Source organism: Budorcas taxicolor, chromosome 16 (genome assembly GCF_023091745.1).
Source record: "Budorcas taxicolor isolate Tak-1 chromosome 16, Takin1.1, whole genome shotgun sequence".
NCBI lineage: Eukaryota > Metazoa > Chordata > Mammalia > Artiodactyla > Bovidae > Budorcas > Budorcas taxicolor.
This window is the reverse complement of record NC_068925.1, coordinates 31,600,833-31,621,763: the sequence shown is the minus strand read 5'-3', so window position 1 is coordinate 31,621,763 and position 20,931 is coordinate 31,600,833. Positions and strand designations below refer to the sequence as shown.

Genomic DNA, 20,931 nt, shown 5'->3' with positions numbered 1-20,931 from the left:
CCTATCTTTTTAGCTGTTTAGGATAAAACAAACTTGGTCTCATGCTGAGGTAGGAGGTAGCTGGGCCCCTGGATTGAATAACTGGAGTTCGTCAAGTAGAGTGAACTTGGAGTTTTGTTTTCTCTGATACCTCAAGGACAAAGTTAATGGCAGGAGCTGAGCTCTGCTGGAGCACAGAGATGAGATGACCACATCTATCACTCCTGAGGTTAAGGAGATGTCCAAGACTGCACGTGTGTTTCCTCTGTTTAGACACCTTTCTCAGAACTATTCGTATGGCTAGTAACCTCACCTATGCTGTGCTATGCTTAGTTGCTCAGTCATGTCTGACTCTTTGTGACCCCATGGACTATATAGCCTGCCAGGCTCCTCTGTCCTTGGGGATTCTCCAGGTAAAAATACTAGAGTGGGTTGCCATGCCCTCCCCCAGGGGATCTTCCCAACCCAGGGATCAAACCGAGGTCTCCCACATTGCAGGCAGATTCTTTACCATCTGAGCCACCAGGGAAGCCGAAGAATACTGGAATGGGTAGCCTCTCTCTTCTCCAGGGCATCTTCCCCACCCAGGAATCGAACCAGGATTTCTTCCATTGCAGGTGGATTCTTTACCAGCTGGGCTACCAGGGAAGCCCCAGTAACCTCACCTACTTTATGTCTATTTTTTAAGTTCTGTATTCAGTTAGTTTTGGCTGTGCTGGGTCTTTGTTGCTGTGAGGGCTCTTTTCCAGCTGTGGTAGGTGGGGGCTACTCTCTAGCTGTGGTGCATGGGCTGCTCACTGGGGTGGCTTCTCTTGTGGAGCACAGACTCTGGAGCACAGGCTCAGCAGTTGTGGCACACGAGCTTAGCTGCTCTGTGGCATGTGAGGCCTTCCTGGATCAGGGATCAAACCCATGCCTCCTGCATTGGCAGGCAGATTCCTTACCACTGAGCCACCAGGAAAGTCTACGTCTATTTTTAAATGTACAGTTTTTACTGATTCAACCCAGACTTTACTTTTAAATGTTTCAATTTTCTAATAATAGCAAATTCAATTTCCTGCTTTATTCTTCCCTGTCACACTTATTCCTCACTAATGTCATCTGCTTTCATTATTTATTAACCATCTGCTTCCTCTCCACTCCCATTAGAACATAAATACCACAGAGACAGGGATTCCTGTTTATTTTTTACTTTTCTGTTTGTGTTTTGAGACAGTACTTGTTTCACAGTAAACTCAGGGATGTGAATGAGCACTTCCATCATAGGCTCAGGGCTACTCCAGCAGCGTCCCAGAGCTCTTCTCAGGCCCCCGTTCTCATCTTACATGGGTTGTGGCTGTCTCCTTTTTCCTACAAGCCATGGGAAGCTCTTATTCTGGGAGTACATTCTTGCCAGATTACTGTGCTGCTTGGACTCAAGGAATACAACCTGTTGAGTGGAAAGAAAATAGATTAAAAAATAATCAAGAAACTTCATCTAAGCCAGTACTCATTTAAGAAATCTTACAGAATGTTACAGGATGAGGCTGCTTTAGTAGTGCCCACTAGCCACAAGCGCTTCCTAGATGGCACACTGCTAAAGAATCCCCCTGGCAATACAGAAAATGCAAGAGACACAGGTTCAATCCCTGGGTGCAGGAAGATCCCCTGGAGTAGGAAATGGCAGCCCGTTCCAGTATTATTGCCTGAAAAATTCCCTGGATGGAGAAGCCAGCTGGGCTATGGTTCATGGGGGCGCAAAGAGATGGACTTGACTAAGCACACACACACACAAGCACAAGCACATACTGAATCACAGCCCTAAGAAAGAGCCTGAAGAAAGTAATGCGAAAGAAGAGCAGAGTCCAATCTGAAGACACCTTTACACTTTGCAAGGTCTTGACCTTTTCTCATTTCAGTAGCTCAATATCACTAAAATGACAATCCTTCTAGGCAGTTGCACAGCTTCTCTATCCTTAAAGTAAAACACAATGAAATAAAATCATACAAAGCCACCTTAAATTTTTAACATAGGAAATGAACTATTTGACCATGCAAAAGCCAAAACCAGGTCATCCCTCAGAAAAATATGTTTGTATTTTGTAATATCAATCAGCAAATACAAAAGAGTGAACAAAGACAGCATTATCATTTTATAATAGTAACCTAATTATTCATGGCATAACTTGTTTAAAAATTATCTATTAGAAGACAAATAACTTCTGTTCTACATTTTAAATTTCATTTTATTTTACATTTGGGTAAACTATTTTTTATCATAGCTTCAAATTTTACAAAGAAATAAAATTTAAAAATCAGTATTTACAAAAATGTGTTATAGCCGTTTCAGTATCATGTCAATATCTAATTATTGATGAGATAATCTTATGTTGTCAGTTAATGCCTGATGCTGCTGCTAAGTCGCTTCAGTCGTGTCCAGCTCTATGCGATCCCATAGATGGAAGCCAACCAGGCTCCCCAGTCCCTGGGATTCTCCAGGCAAGAGTACTGGAGTGGGTTGCCATTTCCTTCTCCAATGCATGAAAGTGAAAAGTGAAAGGGAAGTCGCTCAGTCGTACCCGACTCTTAGCGACCCCATGGACTGCAGCCTACCAGGCTCCTCTGTCCATGGGATTTTCCAGGCAAGAGTACTGGAGTGGGTTGCCATTGCCTTCTCCAAAACCTACAGAAAACATGCATCATGAGAAGCAAGAAATATCACTCGTCCCTTTTGCATATTAATAACTTGCCTTTTCTGAGTAACAGTGCTCATATTAACTGAGGTCTGTGAACGGCCACTTTTCCCATTCATCCTGAGTGAAAGATGGAACGACTTAAGCACAAACGCAACATATTATAAACAATTTCCTACCAAAAAAAGTCACAAACTAAGCCAAAGTATTTTACAGAATTCACTACAAAACACCATAAAAACTGTCTTCACTGAAAGCTCCTCTCCTGCCCCCTGCCCACTCCAGCGAGCCAACTGGGCGTCTTTGGGGCGTGATGGTGAAACTGCGCATGGATGGCGCACAGATTACTATCTTCAGACAAACCCACCAGGTACGCTTCGCTAGCCTCCTGCAGCGTACGGATGGCGGCACTCTGGAACTTCAAGTCGGTTTTGAAATCCTGGGCGATCTCCCTCACCAGTCTCTGGAAAGGCAGCTTCCGAATCAGAAGATGGGTGGACTTCTGGTAAGGACGGATTTCTCGGAGGGCGACGGTCCCGGGCCTGTAGCGATGAGGTCTTGTCATCCCGCTGGTAGAGGGGGCGCTTTTCCCGGCTGCTTCACTGACCAGCTGTTTGCGGGGCACTTTCCCACCCGTGGACTTGTAAACTGTCCTCTTGGTCCGGGCCATTTTCCTTGAGACCGCTGCCCAAGTCTTAGGCCACTTCTTCGAATGCGGCGCAGCGTCTGCTGCCCAACGGAGAGCCGAGCGAGGAGCGGAACCCCCTCCAACGAACGACCAAACTGCTTCACCGGGGTGTTCTTCCTAAGTAAATACTCTAGCCTTACTTACCCTGATGGACTGGCAGTTTTTTAAAGGTCAGACAAAACAAAAATCTTGAAGAGTATGAAATACTTTAGAAAGACTATGTATTCATAGATAGTGGATTGGGCTTAAAATATCATTGTCTTAAAATACAGTTATTTTATTGACAAAATTTTCTAAGACAGGTATCACTGAATGCCATTTGGGCATACCTTTTATGTGTAAAATACATTTCATCAATACATTTTATCTGTCACTTCAGTAAATAACAAAATAATAAAATACAGATTATTATTTGTTTCATGCAAAACAAATACTACACTTGCTTTCCATAGAAGTTTTTCTCAGTTTTCAAAATATTTTCCCAAGTTCAGTGGTTACAACAACTCTTTCTTGTTATTTTAAATATATACATGTGAAAATTGAGATTCAGATTAAGCAAATGTCTTGCCAGAGTTTTCACAACCATTTCTACAGAGCTAGTATGTAAGTTTGTATCAATTCACCATCAAATCTTATTTTCCATTTTGTTTTCAACTTCTGTTCTTATCAGAAAGTCTGGATCAAATTGGTCTCAGTAAATATGAAGTGTATTTCTTGGTTTGGTTATGTTTTTAGAGAATAAATTATGACTAAGCTAATGACTGAAAAAAAGCCAGTGACAAGATCTTAAATCTTATTCTTTGAATTTTATTTATTAATAAATCTATAATTTCAGCTTTGCTAAAGCATAATTGACATAAAATTGTAGAATATTTAAAGTGTATGTCATGGTGGTTTGACATACGTATACATGGTAAAAGAATTCTCATCTATCACTTCAAATATTTACCTTTTTTTGTATTTTTTTATTTGAAAATACAAATTCTACTCTTAACAAATTTCAGTTACAAATACAGTGTTATCAACTATAGTCACCATGTTTTACATCAGATCCTGAAACCTTATTAATCTCGTCACTGTAATCTAGTCACTGTAACATTTACCACCCTCTTGTTATTGCCCAGCCTCTAGCCCATGAAAATCATTTTTTCTACTCTCTATTTCTATGAATTTGACACTCCACCCCCCTCCCAGATTCCACATATATGTGATAGCATGTAGTCTGGCTTGTTTATTTTGTACAATGTCCCCAAATTCCATCAGTGTTTTTGAAAATGGAAGGATTTCCTTCTTTTTCATGGCTGGTTAATATTCCATTGAGTATGTGTGTGTGGCTTTTTATTCATTCATCCTTTGATGGACATTTAGGTTGCTTCTATAAAGAACCCTCCTGCCAATGCAGGAGACATAAGAGACAAGTGTTCGATCCCTGGGTCAGGAAGATCCCCTGGAGGAGGGCACAGCAACCCAGTATTCTTGCTGGAGAATCCAATGGACAGAGGCGTCTGGCAAGCTGCAGTCCACAGGGTCGCACAGAGTTGGGCACGAGGGCCTTACAAAGCATCACTATGAACAAAGCTAGTGGAGGTGATGGAATTGCAGTGAACCTGTTTCCAATCCTGAAAGATGATGCTGTGAAAGTGCTGCACTCAATATGCCAGCACATTTGGAAAACTCAGCAGTGGCCACAGGACTGCAAAAGGTCAGTTTTCACTCCAATCCCAAAGAAAGGCAACGCCAAAGAATGCTCAAATTACCGCACAATTGCACTCATCTCACACGCTAGTAAAATAATGCTCAAAATTCTCCAAGCCAGGCTTCAGCAATACGTGAACCGTGAACTTCATGATGTTCAAGCTGGTTTTAGAAAAGGCAGAGGAACCAGAGATCAAATTGCCAACATCTGCTGGATCATGGAAAAAGCAAGGGAGTTCCAGAAAAACATCTATTTCTGCTTTAGTGACTATGCCAAAGCCTTTGACTGTGTGGATCACAACAAACTGTGGAAAATTCTGAGAGGGATGGGAATAGCAGACCACCTGACCTGCCTCTTGAGAAATCTGTATGCAGGTCAGGAAGAAACAGTTAGAGCTGGACATGGAACAACAGACTGGTTCCAAATAGGAAAAGGAGTGTGTCAAGGCTGTATATTGTCACCCTGCTTATTTAACTTCTATGCAGAGTACATCATGAGAAACGCTGGACTGGAAGAAGCACAAGCTGGAATCAAGATTGCCAGGAGAAATATCAATAACCTTAGATATGCAGATGACACCACCCTTATGGCAGAAAGTGAAGAGGAACTAAAAAGCCTCTTGATGAAAGTGAAAGAGGAGAGCGAAAAAGTTGGCTTAAAGCTCAACAATCAGAAAACGAAGATCATGGCATCTGGTCCCATCACTTCATGGGAAATAGATGGGGAAACAGTGGAAACAGTGTCAGACTTTATTTTTGGGGGGCTCCAAAATCACTGCAGATGGTGACTGCTTACTCCTTGGAAGAAAAGTTATGACCAACCTAGATAGTATATTCAAAAGCAGAGACATTACTTTGCCGACTAAGGTCCGTCTAGTCAAGGCTGTAGTTTTTCCTGTGGTCATGTATGGATGTGAGAGGTGGACTGTGAAGAAGGCTGAGTGCTGAAGAATTGATGCTTTTGAACTGTGGTGTTGGAGAAGACTCTTGAGAGTCCCTTGGACTGCAAGGAGATCCAACCAATCCATTCTGAAGGAGATCTGCCCTGGGATTTCTTTGGAAGGAATGATGCTGAAGCTGAAACTCCAATCCTTTGGCCACCTGATGTGAAGAACCGACTCATTTGAAAAGACCCTGATGCTGGGAAAGATTGAAGGCGGGAGGAGAAGGGGATGATAGAGGATGAGATGGTTGGATGGCATCACTGACTCAATGGACATGAGTTTGAGTAAACTTTGGGAGTTGATGATAGACAGGGAGGCCTGGTGTGCTGCAGTCCGTAGGGTTGCAAAGAGTCGGACACGGCAGCTGAACTGAACTGAACTGAGGTTCTCATTAGTTACCTATTTTATACATGGTTCAGTTCAGTTCAGTTCAGTCACTCAGTCGTGTCCAACTCTTTGCGACCCCATGAATCGCAGCACGCCAGGCCTCCCTGTCCATCACCAACTCCCGGAGTTCACTCAGACTCACGTCCATCGAGTCGGTGATGCCATCCAGCCATCTCATCCTCTGTCGTCCGCTTCTCCTCCTGCCCCCAATCCCTCCCAGCATCAAAGTCTTTTCCAATGAGTCAACTCTTCGCATGAGGTGGCCAAAGTACTGGAGTTTCAGCTTCAGCATCATTCCTTCCAAAGAAATCCCAGGGCTGATCTTCAGAATGGACTGGTTGGATCTCCTTGCAGTCCAAGGGACTCTCAAGAGTCTTCTCCAACACCACAGTTCAAAAGCATCAATTCTTCAGTGCTCAGCCTTCTTCACAGTCCAACTCTCACATCCATACATGACTACTGGAAAAACCACAGCCTTGACTAGACGGACCTTAGTCGGCCAAGTAATGTCTCTGCTTTTGAATACGCTGCCTAGGTTGCTCATAACTTTTCTTCCAAGAAGTAAGCGTCTTTTAATTTCATGGCTGCAGTCACTATCTGCAGTGATTTTGGAGCCCCCCAAAATAAAGTCTGACACTGTTTCCACTGTTTCCCCATCTATTTCCCATGAAGTGATGGGACCGGATGCCATGATCTTCGTTTTCTGATTGTTGAGCTTTAAGCCAACTTTTTCACTCTCTTCTTTCACTTTCATCAAGAGGCTTTTTAGTTCCTCTTCACTTTCTGCCATAAGGGTGGTGTCATCTGCATATCTGAGGTTATTGATATTTCTCCTGGCAATCTTGATTCCAGCTTGTGTTTCTTCCAGTCCAGCGTTTCTCATGAGGTAGCAGCACATATATTTGGAGAAGGCAATGGCAGCCCACTCCAGTACTCTTGCCTGGAAAATCCCATGGATGGAGGAGCCTGGTTGGCTGCAGTCCATGAGGTCACTAAGAGTCGGGCATGACTGAGCGACTTCACTTTCATTTTCACTTTCCACTTTCATGCATTGGAGAAGGAAATGGCAATCCACTCCAGGGTTCTTGCCTGGAGAATCCCAAGGACGGGGGAGCCTGGTGGGCTGCCTGCTGTCTGTGGGGGTCGCACAGAGTAAGACACGACTGAAGCGACTTAGCAGCAGCAGCAGCAGCACATATATTATTTTCTACCAAGCTGGGAAGCAATAAAATTCTTAATTTAGAAATGTATTATTTTACCTCTTCTTTTGCGTCCTTGTTCAATCACTCTGAGAAACAGCAATTGGGATAGGGCAATCCTGAAGAAACTATGACACCATCTATAGTCTTGTTATACCTCACCAATGATCCATTTGCTTTCTTGCAGATTTTTGTGGTACATCAACAGTGATAGACATTTGTACTACAGCATTCCAAAACTCGAACATTACCTGCTTGTTTTAAACATGGCAATTCTCTCATCTTCTAGAATTTTCACTTGTACCAACGCTGGAGGTGGTGGTGGGGGGGGGGGGGGGGGGGGCGGCTGCTACTTACCTTTTCATAGCTAGATTTCATGACCTAACACAAGAATGGTGTGATTAGGTGTTAAATTTTGAGCCAGAACATATATTTAATCCTACAGTTTGGGGGTATCTAAAATTCTTTGTATAGGAAAGATTTAATTATATACTTTTACTCAACCCACTGGTGAAAATACACTATTATTTTAGCTCATTGACTACACACTCTTGGGTATACACAATGACAGGGACTTCTTTTAATGAAGACACGGAGACTGAGACATAATCAAGTCTACAAAGTTAGTTGCATTCAGAGAAAAAGAAAGTGAAAATGAATAAGACAAGGATTAATGTAATTTGATAGGTATATGCTCAGAGAGAGAATGTCACATTTTACAGTTGAATTCCTATTATTGCTGCTTTTCATCTGGAAAAAAATTTTAGTTGTTTGATAAACAAATGTCTGCTGCTGCTAAGTCACTTCAGTTGTGTCCAACTCTGTGCGACCCCATAGATGGTAGCCCACCAGGCTCCTCTGTCCCTGGGATTCTCCAGGCAAGAATACTGGAGTGGGTTGCCATTTCCTTCTCCAATGCATGAAAGTGAAAAGTGAAAGTGAAGTCGCTCAGTCATGCCCAACTCTTCGCGACCCCATGGACTGCAGCCAACCAGGCTCCTCCGTCCATGGGATTTTCCAGGCAAAAGTACTGGAGTGGGGTGCCATTGCCTTCTCCAAAACAAAGGTCTACTGACTCAGAAATAGTAAAAATGGTATTTCCACCAAGAATGAAACTTCTTTTTTTTCTCAACATATTCGTTTTTTTCTTCACTCTGAAAATTTCAATAGCAACTCTATTTGGGGAGGTCTTTTTTTCTCATATAACTTGTTTTCTTAATCAGAGAGTAATAATGTGTGGTCCTGGGATTCAATTTTTGAAGTAAAATGTTGACTCTGAAATGCCACACTTGTCCATGAAAACACACAACAGTCTGCACAGAGCAGGGCTGCCTTCACTCTGAAAGTTCTATGATGACTGGTTTCCATGGTAATGCGATGATGCACATCCTACCTTCCATTCCAACTGTCACTCCGTGAGCTGAGAGATTCAAATTTGGTGACAGATGAGAAGCTGTCACCCTCACACCTCGAGTGTTTGAGAATGGGAAATCTGAATTGTTATTTTGGAGGTACGTTTATATCAATACTCTAAAGGCAGGTTATTTCTTCAAATGGATAATTAACTTTGAGTGAAAATACATTTTTTTCTCACCTTTTTTTCCCATTTCTGCCACTGTAATTTTTCTATAGACTTATAAGTCTATTATACAGCTTTGTTGTATTACTTAAGGTATTTTTACAATTCTGCTGTCAAGCTGGCTGCCTCAAATATTTTCCTAAATTTAGAAAAATATGCTATTCCTAGTGCCAATTTTGTACACACTCTTGTAGAGCACAGACACAAAAAACATCACACAGCTCTCATCAAAGCAGGGGAATCTTGATGCTACCCCTGCGATAGACAGAAAAGGGGAATTACTGCTCAACTCTCCTGAGTGTAGATGTCAAAATCTGAAACCAAATATTAGCAGGAGAAATGTAAAAAGGAAAGCAACTGGACTTTGCAGGCAGGATTTCCATGGGTTAATAAGGACAAGATCACAGGCTGCTTGGGTGTTACCTGGGAGTGTGGTAAGAAGGGACAGTGCCATTGAATTTAGGAATGAACATTTGGCAACTGGTTCAGGGAAGGAGTGTCTGTCTGCAGTACTCAAAGATGAGTCCTGGGATGAGGTGTTCAGGCTGAGGATATGGAGGGAATGCTCAAAGGGAATATAGGACTGTGTCCCTGTTACTACAGGGTCTATAGAAGGATGAGTTTATAGAAACTGGATTTTGGTGAAGAAAGACTTGAGCCTCTGCCCATTCTCAGACAGGCCTTGGTCCAGGCTACTCAAACATATACCTAGATCTAAAGTCAGTGAGACATTCAGCATCACAGACTAGATTTCCTGAACGACCAAAGCACCTACCCAGACGGCCACCTCCCCAGTGAGTTCACATTAACAGCTCATCCAGGGTTGGTCAGCTAAAGGAAGCTAATTCTTGGCAGAGCCATCATATGGCATTTAGTTTAGCCTGTTCTGAACTCTGAGCCATCTTGAGAGCCAAATTGACCACTGGTGACTGGAGGTAGTCACCTGGTCATTGTGAAGGTGTCCTGGGAGAGAGCTGACGATGTGTAAATGCTGGGGAGGATAGCAGCTGTGGCAGCTGTCTTTCCCCTGGTTCTTCAGAGGGGCTTTGTCTGAAGGAAACTCCTCTATCATTGATCAGGGATTGAAAGATGGATGAAAATGCTGGATGAGATTTTGCATGGTTATCTTGGCTCAGACATCTCCGTAGGGTATCAACACTCACCAGAAGGAGGATTTGAGGGAGAGAGTGAGGGGGACTCTTGATTCAAGGCTCTAGGTCATGATCTCAGCTCTGGGTGGATATCAGGGGTTCAGAGATCTCTGTCCTCAAGGAACCAAGAACATTCCTGTCCTAGATCCACTCATTGTTGTGACTCTTGGAAAGTTATTCTAAACTGTGAAGTCTTCCACTGAAAAAATATGGATTATAGCCCCTGCTTTGCATTTGTCTTCCCCTGCAACTGGGCTGTCGCAGGGATCAGATGAGAAGATAATAGATATTCTCCATGAGCAGTAAAGCATCCTTCCTATGTAAAGTCTTCCCCATGTTTTGTTCCTCCTCATCCTAAAATTTTGACTTATCAATGGTATTTGGGGAGGTCTTTTCCTCTCACATAACTTGTTTTCTTAATCAGAGAGCAATAATGTGTGAGGCTGGGATTCAATTTTTGAAATGAAATGTTCACTCTGAAATCCCACACTTGTCCATGGGAACACACACTAGTCTAGACAGAGCAGGTGGACTCAGAGTGGGCAGAGATGCCTTCACTCTGAAAGTTCTATGATGACTGGTTTCCATAGTAATGTGATGATGCCCATCCTGTCTTCCATTCCAGCTGTCAGTCTATGAGCTGAGAGGTTCAAATTTGGTAACAGGTGAGAAGCTCTCACCTTCACACCTCTAGTGTTTGAAAATGGGAAATCCAAATTGTTATTTTTAGGTACATTATATTGATCCTCTAAAGGCTGTTCCTTCAAATGGGAGATTAACTTTGAGTGAAAATATTCTCCTCACCATTTTTTCATTTCCACCACTCTACATATAAACTTATTGATATAAATCTATTATTTAACTTTGTTGTATTACTTAAGGTACTTTTTAATTCTGCTGTCAAGAAAAAATTCTGTGTCTTAATTCATCAATTTTGTGCACACTCTTCTGGAGCAGAGACACAGGAACTGTATCACACAACTCTCATTGAAGCAGGAGAATCTTGATGCCACCCCTGCAATAGACATCGCAGGAAAGGGGAACAGCTCAGCTCTTTTGAATGTAGATGTCAAAATCTGAAACCAAATAATGGCAGTTGAAATACAGAAATTTTTAGAATGGAAAGCAACTGGGATTTCCAGGCAGGCTTTCCATGGTTTGATGAGGGCAGGATCATAGACTCCTTGGGTGTTGCCTGAGAGTGTGGTAAGGGACAGTGCCATCAAATTAAGGAATGAATATTTGGCAACTGAAGGAGGGAAGGTTTGACGTGGGGCAGGGTGTTCAGGCTGAGGACATGGAGGGGAATGTGGTACATTCCTGCCTCTACAGGATCTATAGATGGAGGAAATGTTTATAGAGTAGAGACTGGATTTTGGTGAAGAAAGACCTGATCTCCTTCCCATTCTCAAACAGGCCTTTGCTGGTCAACATGTACCTAGATAGAAAGTCAGTGAGACATTCAGCATCACAGACTAGATTTCCTAAACCACCAAAGCACCAGCCCGGATGGCCATCTCCCTAGGGAATTCACATTAACTGCTCACACAGCTTGCTCAGCTGAAGGGAGGATAATTCTTGGCAGAGTGGGGCACTTGGCTTAGGCCATTATGAAGCCATCTGATGGCTGATCTGAAGCCCTCTGATGCTCAGAAGCCATCTTGAGAGCCCTTCAGACCAAACAGACCACTCACTGGTCACTTGAGGCAGTCACCTGGTCATTGTGAAGGTACCATGTGAGACAGTGACAATGTGGAGACGCTGGGGAGGATGGCCACAGCTGGACTTCCTCTGGTCCCTTGTTGCTGTTCAGTCACTAAGTCAAGTCCGACTCTTTGTGACCCCATGGACTGCAGCACACCAGGCCTCCCCGTCCTTCACCATTTCCCAGAGTGTCCATTGAATCAGTGATGTTGGTCCGTTAGAGGGGATTTACTTGGAGGAAACTCCTGTATATGGATCAGGGATTGAAACATGGAGGCAACATACTGGAAGAGGATGTAGACAGTCATCTTGGCTTAGACATCTCCTCGGGGCTTCAAGTCTCACCTGCCGTAAACCTGGGGCGGGAGGATTTGAGAATGAGATCCCCTGGACGAGGAAATGGCAACCCACTCTACTACTCTTGCCTAGAGAATTCCATGGATGGAGGAGCCTGCTGGGCTACAGTCCATGGGGTCGCAAAGAGTCGGACATGACTGAGCGACTTCACTCACTCCACTCAAGGGGAGGGGAGCTCTTGATTCAAAGGTGCAGCACATTATCTCAGTCTTGGGTGCTTCTCAGGGATTCAGGGAACTCTGTCATCCGCAAGCAAGTACATTCCTGTCCCAGATCCATCACTCATCATAATTGTGACTCTTGAAAAGTTTCTCTAAATTTCAGTGTCTACCACTGAAAACATGGATTACAGCACCTGCTTTTTATGGCTTTCACCTGAAACTGGACTGATGTGGGGACCAGAGGAGACAGTAATAGATGTTCTTTGTGAGCTGTAAAGCATCCTTCCTGTGCCTAGGCTGGAGCGAAAGCTTCCCTCCTCCCTTGCTCTGGCGCCATCCAAATCACCTCTCTGGATTCAACCACTAGCACATGCCTAGCTTATTCTTGCAGGCATTCAATAAGTGAATACCCATAAAACAATCATGAAGCAGCCGTCCTTTATTTTTCTTAAGGCTTTACCTGTAATGAATCATTTTTGGCCACTTTACACAATATGAATATGTGGGTCATATTAACATTTCTACATCTCAGAGCAGGGAATTGGGGTACAGAGAAATCTGCATCACTTTCTCAGGTATGTGCTTCTAATAAAGGGGATTAGAAATCAGGTCGTCAGGCATGGTCACTGTGCTTTGCCGTATATCTAGAATGTCTCTGCTACACAAGGGTGTTTGCCCACAAAACCTAAAAGGCAAGATCTTCCTAAGTTCAACTTTGACTCTGGAGGCTCTGCTGGGCTGTCCGTTAATAAGGGATCAAAGACTGGCCTGTGAGCCAATTACTAGCAATTTCATTGTCATCTTCTGAAATCAAGGTAGTAGTTCTGTCTGCTATAATTCATTTTCCAGGATCTTGCTTCAGGAATGAAAGAAGAAATATTCATCTAATGTCAAGAAAATCACCCACTAGCTGGGCCAGAATAATCCACTTCTGGCCACATAAGAGGGTGCACCCTATCAATGACTCAGAAGAAGGTACTGTGAAAAGTGACTCTAAGTTCATTCAAGAGCGATTATTCTAGTTCATTCAGTGTTCCATATTTAAGAAAGAACCATACAAATTCTAAGCCATATTCTTCTTTTAGATTATTTGAAACTTCAAATTGACTGACTCAGTCGGTAATTTTATAACTATAAAGTGATGATGAATTTAAAACTCAAAATGCAGTTTATGTTTAATAGTTAAGATGGCCTCAGTCATGCTTAGACCTTAGCTGGTTTTTGAATATTAGCTGAAATAGATTTATCCCTGAAGCCACATTTCCAGATTTTTAAATGTTATTAGATATTATTTAGCACCAAATCATACTAAAATAAAAGTTGAACAGATAAAACAGAAAGTTCCCATATTCAGTCCCTCCAGATTCCCCTATTAACTATATTGAACATTACTGTAGTACATTTGTTAAAATCAGCAAAACAATGCTGGTACATTATTAATGAATTATACTGTAGTACATTTGTTAAAATTAGCAAACAATGCTGGTACATTATTAATTAAAAGTCCAAGTTTACATTAAAATTCACTCATTGTGCTGTGACATTGGGTGAGTTCTGACAAATATATAATGTCAGGTGTCACCATACAGATATCTGTACACCACTGTTCACAGAAGCATCAAAAGATGGAACCTACCCCAAATTTCACTGTGATCAATGGATAAATAAAATGAAATATATACTTGCAGTTAAATAATATTCAGCCAGAAGGAGGAAGTAAATTTTGAAATATGTTACATATTCAAACATAGATAGACTATATATATATATCAGTCGTGACATCAAGCAGGCACAGAAAAACAAAGTATTATTCCATATATACGAGGTAAACAGAATAGCCAGATAATCAAAGACAGAAAGCAGTGAGCACTAAACGTGGAACCATGGGTGAAGGCGGAGTTATTTCTGAATGGGTACAGAGGTTGTATAAGATATTATGAAAAAATTATGTACAGACAGTAGTGAAGGATGCATTGCATTGTGAAGGTAAGATCACTGAACTGACTACCTACAAATTATTACAAGGATAAATATTATGTATATTTCAAATATATATAAGAAGTAAAAAAAAAAATCCAATCAATAGATGAGGAACATAGTAGCAGCATGTGTGAAACTATCCTGTAATATTTCAGGAAAAATGGAAATTTGGCTGAGCTTTAAAATGGGCAGGAGGAGCCATGAGACACTCACACTGAAACAGCCTGCATTTTAGTGTGCCCTTTTTGAGACTGACTCTATTCAATTGAATATGTTCCCATGAACTTGAAAGCTGAAGGCTCAGTTGCTCATTTTTTTTTTCCAAGTTCCTCTCTTCTGTGAAAGTGTGAAAGTGTTGGTTGCTCAGTTGTGTCCAACTGTTTGTGACCTCATGGACTGTAGCCCACCAGGTTCCCCTGTTCATGTGATTTCCCAAAGAATACTAGCGTGGGTTGCCATTTCCTTCTTCCAGGGATCTTCCCGACCCAGGAATTGAACCCAGGTCTGTTGCCTTGCAGGCAGATTCTTTACGATCTGAGCCACCACTTAGCCTTCCTTCAGTCCACCTAGGAGGAGGCCTAATAGCAGCTCAGTCCATACTTCTCGCATCCACACACACCCTCCCCACGTCCATTCAGATAAGGCTTGCTGAGTAATTCCTGAGCAGCACCACCGACATCCTGACTCTTACTCTATGTCCTCTTAGCTCCCACTGAGTCCCTGTTGGAAGACCTGAACCTGCCCAGTGACAGGGCAGACGAGAAGGCCCCGCCTACCCCCAAGGTAAGTTCGCCTTTCTTTATCTGAGATAAAAATTTGCTTTGTTTCTTTTTAACTAATTCAGACATGAAATTGTGACACTGTACGTTAGAGATGACATATACAAACGCCTTGTTTGGGGAAATGCTGGATAAAAGTTTGTTATCAACAAATAACTGATTCAAAGAACATTTGAAAGATTGCCAGGATCAGTTACAAACTGAGCAGAGTGAGCATTTTCTTCTGCAGACAATATTCCTTCTTTTTTTAAATATAATTTCTATTTATTTATTTGTTTTTAGCTATGCTGGGTCTTCACTGCTGCGCAGGCTTTTCTCTAGCTGCAGAGAGCAGGGGCCGCTCTCCAGTTGCGGTGTGGGGGCCTCTCATTGCGGTGGCTTCTCTTGCTGCGGAGCACAGGCTCTAGGGCTCGCTGGCTTCAGTGCTTGCAGCTACCAGGCTCCAGAGCGTAGGCTCAATAGTTTTGGCGCCCGGCCCCAGCTGCTCTGCGGCATGCAGGATCTTCCCCGACCAGGGATTGAACTCGTGTTTCCTGCATTGGCAGGCAGATTCTTTACCACTGAGACACCAGGGAAGCCTGAAAATATTCCTTCTTGATAAGGATTTTTTATTTTTTTTCTGGTCAGCATGGACTTACTTGGAAAATCTTCCATGAAAAGCTCAAGCCTTTTCCAGAAGAGTCTTCACAGTTCTCTTTTGAGGAAACTGACTCAACTGTGGCTTTACAGACGGTTTCCTAAGGTCACCAATAGAGGGCAGACCTGAGCCCGCAGTGCAGAGGATGCTGTGACCTTCACAGCGTTCTCTTTTCTCTAACTGCAGGTGGATGGGACAAACGATGAAAATGCTACATGTGTTGGAACCACTCCTCTGCTGATAGGAAATCTAGCTGATGCTGACGAAGAAGGTGGGACTTGCCTGGCTGCTGGAATTGGAGAGACACTCAGCCCATTCTGGGTTGCTACAGGGAATGAGGGGTGGGGATGCAGTGAATGAAATTGATTTCCCACTGGGAATTGCAACGCACTCCCATATTCTTGCCTGGGGAACACCATGGACAGAAGAGCCTGGTGGGCTACAGTGCATGGGGTTGCAACTGAGCCTGCATGCAGCAAAGAGCAACCCCATGTTGCACAGTCCCTGGAAACTACGAGAATGGTTATCGGCTGTGGGTTTGTGTCTATAAAAACTGAGTGTCCCTGTGTGAGCCTGTTGGTGTGATTGTGAATCTGTGTGTGTGGAAGAGTGCCTGTTTCCTCAGGAGCTATTTCCCACTCACGCAGCACGATACACCTGTCAAGGTTCTGTTAAAAAAAAAAAAATCTCATCACCACTGCTCACTGTCTGTACAGTCACTCATTCTTCCCTCACACAGATGTTCCTGGAAATGTGGATAATATTCTCTCTCCTCGGATGGAGATGGGGCAGAAGATAAATGGCCCAAGCTCTTGACCTCTTAAAAGGAAAAGTCAAAATGGGAACCCAGGCAAGGGTTCCAGTGTGGACACTCTGGAACACTGACCTGTGCTTATCACTCAGCCACAGGATCATCAGTCCTGGGTCAAGAGGGGTCCTTGATTTTCAGACTATTTCATATTGAGCATGATCCCCATAGCTAGAAAACCAAAGGCTTCTTTTTTTCACTTTTTTCCTTTCTTCTCGCCTTTGCCTTCTTTCAGTCCACCAACATAATGCCAAACCACAGTTCAGTCTGTATTTATTAACCATCCTCACCCACACACACCCATCCCACTTGCACAGCAGTGAACTCTCTCTAGCTCCTGAGCACCACCACCAGCATGCTGATATTTACTCTGTGTTCTCTTAGCTCCCCCTGCGGACCTGTTGGAGGACCTGACTGACGACAGGACAGAGGAAGAGATCCCACTTACTGCCAAGGTAAGCTCCCCTTTCTTTACCTGAGATGAAAATGTTGGTTAATCTCTTTTTCCTTCCCAATCAAATTCAGACATCTGACAATGTTCAATATAGATGATACTTACAATTTCCTTGATCGGGGGAATGTTGAATGAAAGTCTATTACCAACAGATACTTGGTTGAAAGGACATTTCAAAAATGACAGCATCACTTACAAACTGGAAGATAGTGAGCTTTTTCCCCGAACATAATATTTTCCCACTGGAAAAAAAAAGTTTGTATTTGCCTGTCAACATGGACTTGGGAAGTTCTTCCATGAAAAGTCAAAGAGTTTTCTGCAGGTGTCTTCACTGTTTTCACTGGGGCCATAAACTCAACAACCTGTTTCCAATCTGGTTTCCCAAAGTCACCCAAAGAACTAACTGTACCCAAGTTCACAGGTTGCTGCCATCCCCAGAGGTCTAAATTTTTTTAATTGAATTATAGCTGATTTTGGAGAAGGAAATGGCAACCCATTCCATTATTCTTGCCTGGAAAATCCCATGGACAGAGAAGCCTGGTGGGCTACAGTCCATGGGGTAGCAAAGAGTCAGACACGACTGAGCGACTTCACTTTCACTTTCTATAGTTGATTTACAATATTATATTAGTTTAAATGTATAGCATAGTGGTTACGTGTTTTTCCAATTATACTGCATACAAAGTTGTTAGAAAATAATGGCTCGGGCTTCCCTGATGGTCTAATGGTGAAGAATCCACCTGCCAATGCAGGGGACATGGGTTCAATCCCTGGTCTGGGAAGATCCCACATGCTGCAGAGCGACTAAGCCCATGTGCCTCAACTACTGAGCCTGCACTATAGCGCACAGGAGCTGCTAATACCGAGCCCGTGAGCCGCAACTAGTGACGCAAACCCTCCTAGAGCCTGCGGTCCACAACAAGAATACCACCACAGGGAGAAGCCCACGCACCACAATGAAGAGAAGCCCTCACTCGCCACAAATAGAGAAAGCCTGCACATAGCAGTGCAGACCCAGCATAGCCAAAAATTAAATAAACAAATCTTTTAAAAAAGAAAAAGATAATGGCTCTAATTATCTGAGCTCTACAATACATCCCGGTTGCTCCTCTATTTTATACAAAGTAGTTTGTACCCTTTAAATTTGTACAACACTTGTGGCCCTGAGGAAAGGGGAACCTTTCCTTCTCCGCATCGGTAACCTCGTTTGTTCTCTGTTCTCTGTGAATCCTCACAGTGTCCTCTCCTCTCTCTTCCCAGGAGGATGCAAGAGCTGGTGAAAACCGTACGTATTCTGAAACCACTCCTCTTCAGAGGAGAAAGCTAAGTGATGAAGAGTGTGGGGCTGTCTTGCCCGCTTTGCTTGGAGAAACACCCTGATTCTGGGTTCCCACTAGGAAAGAGAGTGAAGGATTTAGTGAAATAAATGAATTTCCCGCAAAAAAGCGTTGAACTTGTGTAGTCCCCGGAAGCTGTGAGGTCACTTAGATGATGTTTGCTTGTGTGTATGAGGACTAACAGGCTCTCCACGTGTGAGGTTACGGGTATGATTGTCAATCTGTGTGTATAAATGTGTTGATTCCCCAAGAGCTATTTCCCACTTGCACAGAACACTCCTGTCAACTTTCTGTTTAAAAAAAAAAAAGCAACACCTCATTCTTCCTTCACTGCAGCTGTTCCCAGAGGTTTGGATAATATTCTCTCTCCTCAGAGAGAGATGGGACAGAGATAAACAGCCCAAACTCTTGACTTCCTAAAGCGAAAAGTCAAAATGGGAACCCAGATGAGGGTCCCAATGTGATGCTCTGGACCACTGACCTGTACTTATCACACAGCCACAGGATCATCAGTCCTGAGACAAGGGGGTCTCTGCTCCGTGTACATGCCTGGCAGCACTAGACTCTCCAGAGGTCCCAGACACTGCCCATCACTCTAAGGTGGCTCACAGAACCCAGGACAGCTGTCGGTACATTCAACAGCCAACTTGGGCAGAGTCAAGCATGTGAAACATACCCAGAAAGCCAGCACACTGTGCTCAGCTCACAGATTCTGAGAGGTGTGAGGTTCCACATAGGACAATGCAGGTCAACATCTTTCAGTGTTGGGGTCATTGTTTAGCATTTGACCAAACACAGCAAGAATGAGGGAGGTATTTATTGCATTGGATAATACTAGCACAAGCCCTAGAAATGCTAGAATCCTGTAAACACTCACCGATGGCACAGTGGCAAAGAAGTCTAAATGAATTTGTTAGTCCTGGTGCCCATCAGCTGTTTTACAAACCTCCTGCACAGCTGGGTTAGAGACATCAGCACTCACTCCAGCCTTCCTTTCTGTAATGAACTGTTCCTCTGGTTGGACGGCACATTGGGAGTGTGAACTGCCACCAACTCAGCGGACATGCACACATTGTTTACAAAAAGAAGACGGGGAAGAAAATGGCACATGGTTGATAGTGTCAATTTTTAAGCAGTAGGATCTTAGTATTTTTGAACATTTATATTTGATTTTCCTTCACTTCAGTTCAGTCGCTCAAGTTGTGCCCGACTCTTTGCGACCCCATGAACTACAGCATGCCAGGCCTTCCTGTCCTTCACCAACTCCCGGAGTTTACTCAAACTCATGTCCATTGAGTCGGTGATGCCATCCGACCATCTCATCCTCTGTCATCCCCTGCTCCTCCTGCCCCCAATCCCTCCTAGAATCAGGGTCTTTTCCAATGAGTCAGCCCTTCACATCAGGTGGCCAAAGTATTGGAGTTCCAGCTTCAACATCAGTCCTTCCAAATGACTGATCTCCTTTAGGATGGACTGGTTGGATCTCCTTGCAGTCCAAGGGACTCTCAAGAGTCTTCTCCAACACCACAGTTCAAAAGCATCAATTCTTCAGTGCTCAGCTTTCTTTATAGTCCAACTCTCACATCCATACATAACTACTGGAAAAACCATAGCCTTGACTAGACGCACCAATGTTGGCAAAGTAATGTCTCTGCTTTTTAATATGCTGTCTAACTTTCCTTCCAAGGAGCAATCGTCTTTTAATTTCACGGCTGCGATTACCATCTGCAGTGATTTTGGAGCCCCCCAAAATAAAGTCAGCCACTGTTTCCACTGTTTCCCCATCTATTTGCTATGAAGTGATGGGACCAGATGCCATGATCTTCGTTTTCTGAATGTTGAGCTTTAAGCCAACTTTCTTGCTCTCCTCTTTCACCTTCATCAGGAGGCTCTTTAGTTCTTTGCTTTCTGCCATAAGGGTGGTGTCATCTGTACATCTGAGGTTATTGATATTTCTCCCAGCAATCTTGATTGCAGCTTGTGCTTCTTCCAGCCCAGCAGTTCTCATGATGTACTCTGCATATAAGTTAAATAAGCAGGGTGACAATATACAGCCTTGATGTACTCCTTTTCCTATTTGGAACCAGTCTGTTTTTCCATGTCCAGTTCTAACTGTTGCTTCCTGACCTGCATACAGATTTCTCAAGAGGCAGGTCAGGTGGTCTGCTATTCCCATCTCTTTCAGAATTTTCCACAGTTTATTGTGATCCACACAGTCAAAGGCTTTGGCATAGTCAATAAAGCAGAAATAGATGTTTTTCTGGAACTCTCTTGCTTTTTTCATGATCCAGCGGATGTTGGCAATTTGATCTCTGGTTCCTCTGCCTTTTCTAAAACCATCTTGAACATCTGGAAGTTCATGGTTCACGTATTGCTGAAGCCTGGCTTGGAGAATTTTGAGCATTACTTTACTAGCATGT

General features: G+C 43.2%; 1 protein-coding gene across 1 annotated transcript; it reads right to left on the bottom strand.

The window, feature by feature from the left end:
- Window positions 1–1,300: 1,300 nt before the first annotated feature.
- LOC128061580 (histone H3.3C-like) lies at window positions 1,301–3,321 on the bottom strand. The gene is made up of 2 exons (XM_052653952.1): window positions 3,019–3,321; window positions 1,301–1,408 (listed from the first exon to the last, which is right to left on the bottom strand). Exons 1-2 carry the CDS (start codon window positions 3,319–3,321, stop codon window positions 1,301–1,303), a joined length of 411 nt encoding a protein of 136 aa, XP_052509912.1.
- Window positions 3,322–20,931: the final 17,610 nt, after the last annotated feature.

Coding starts and splice junctions, on each gene's coding strand:
- LOC128061580 (XM_052653952.1), bottom strand. CDS start 3,321: ATGGCCCGGACCAAGAGGACAGTTTACAAGTCCACGGGTGGGAAAGTG. Junction 1,409..3,018: donor AGGCTAGCGAAGCGTACCTG/GTGGGTTTGTCT, acceptor TCCACTCAACAG/GTTGTATTCCTTGAGTCCAA.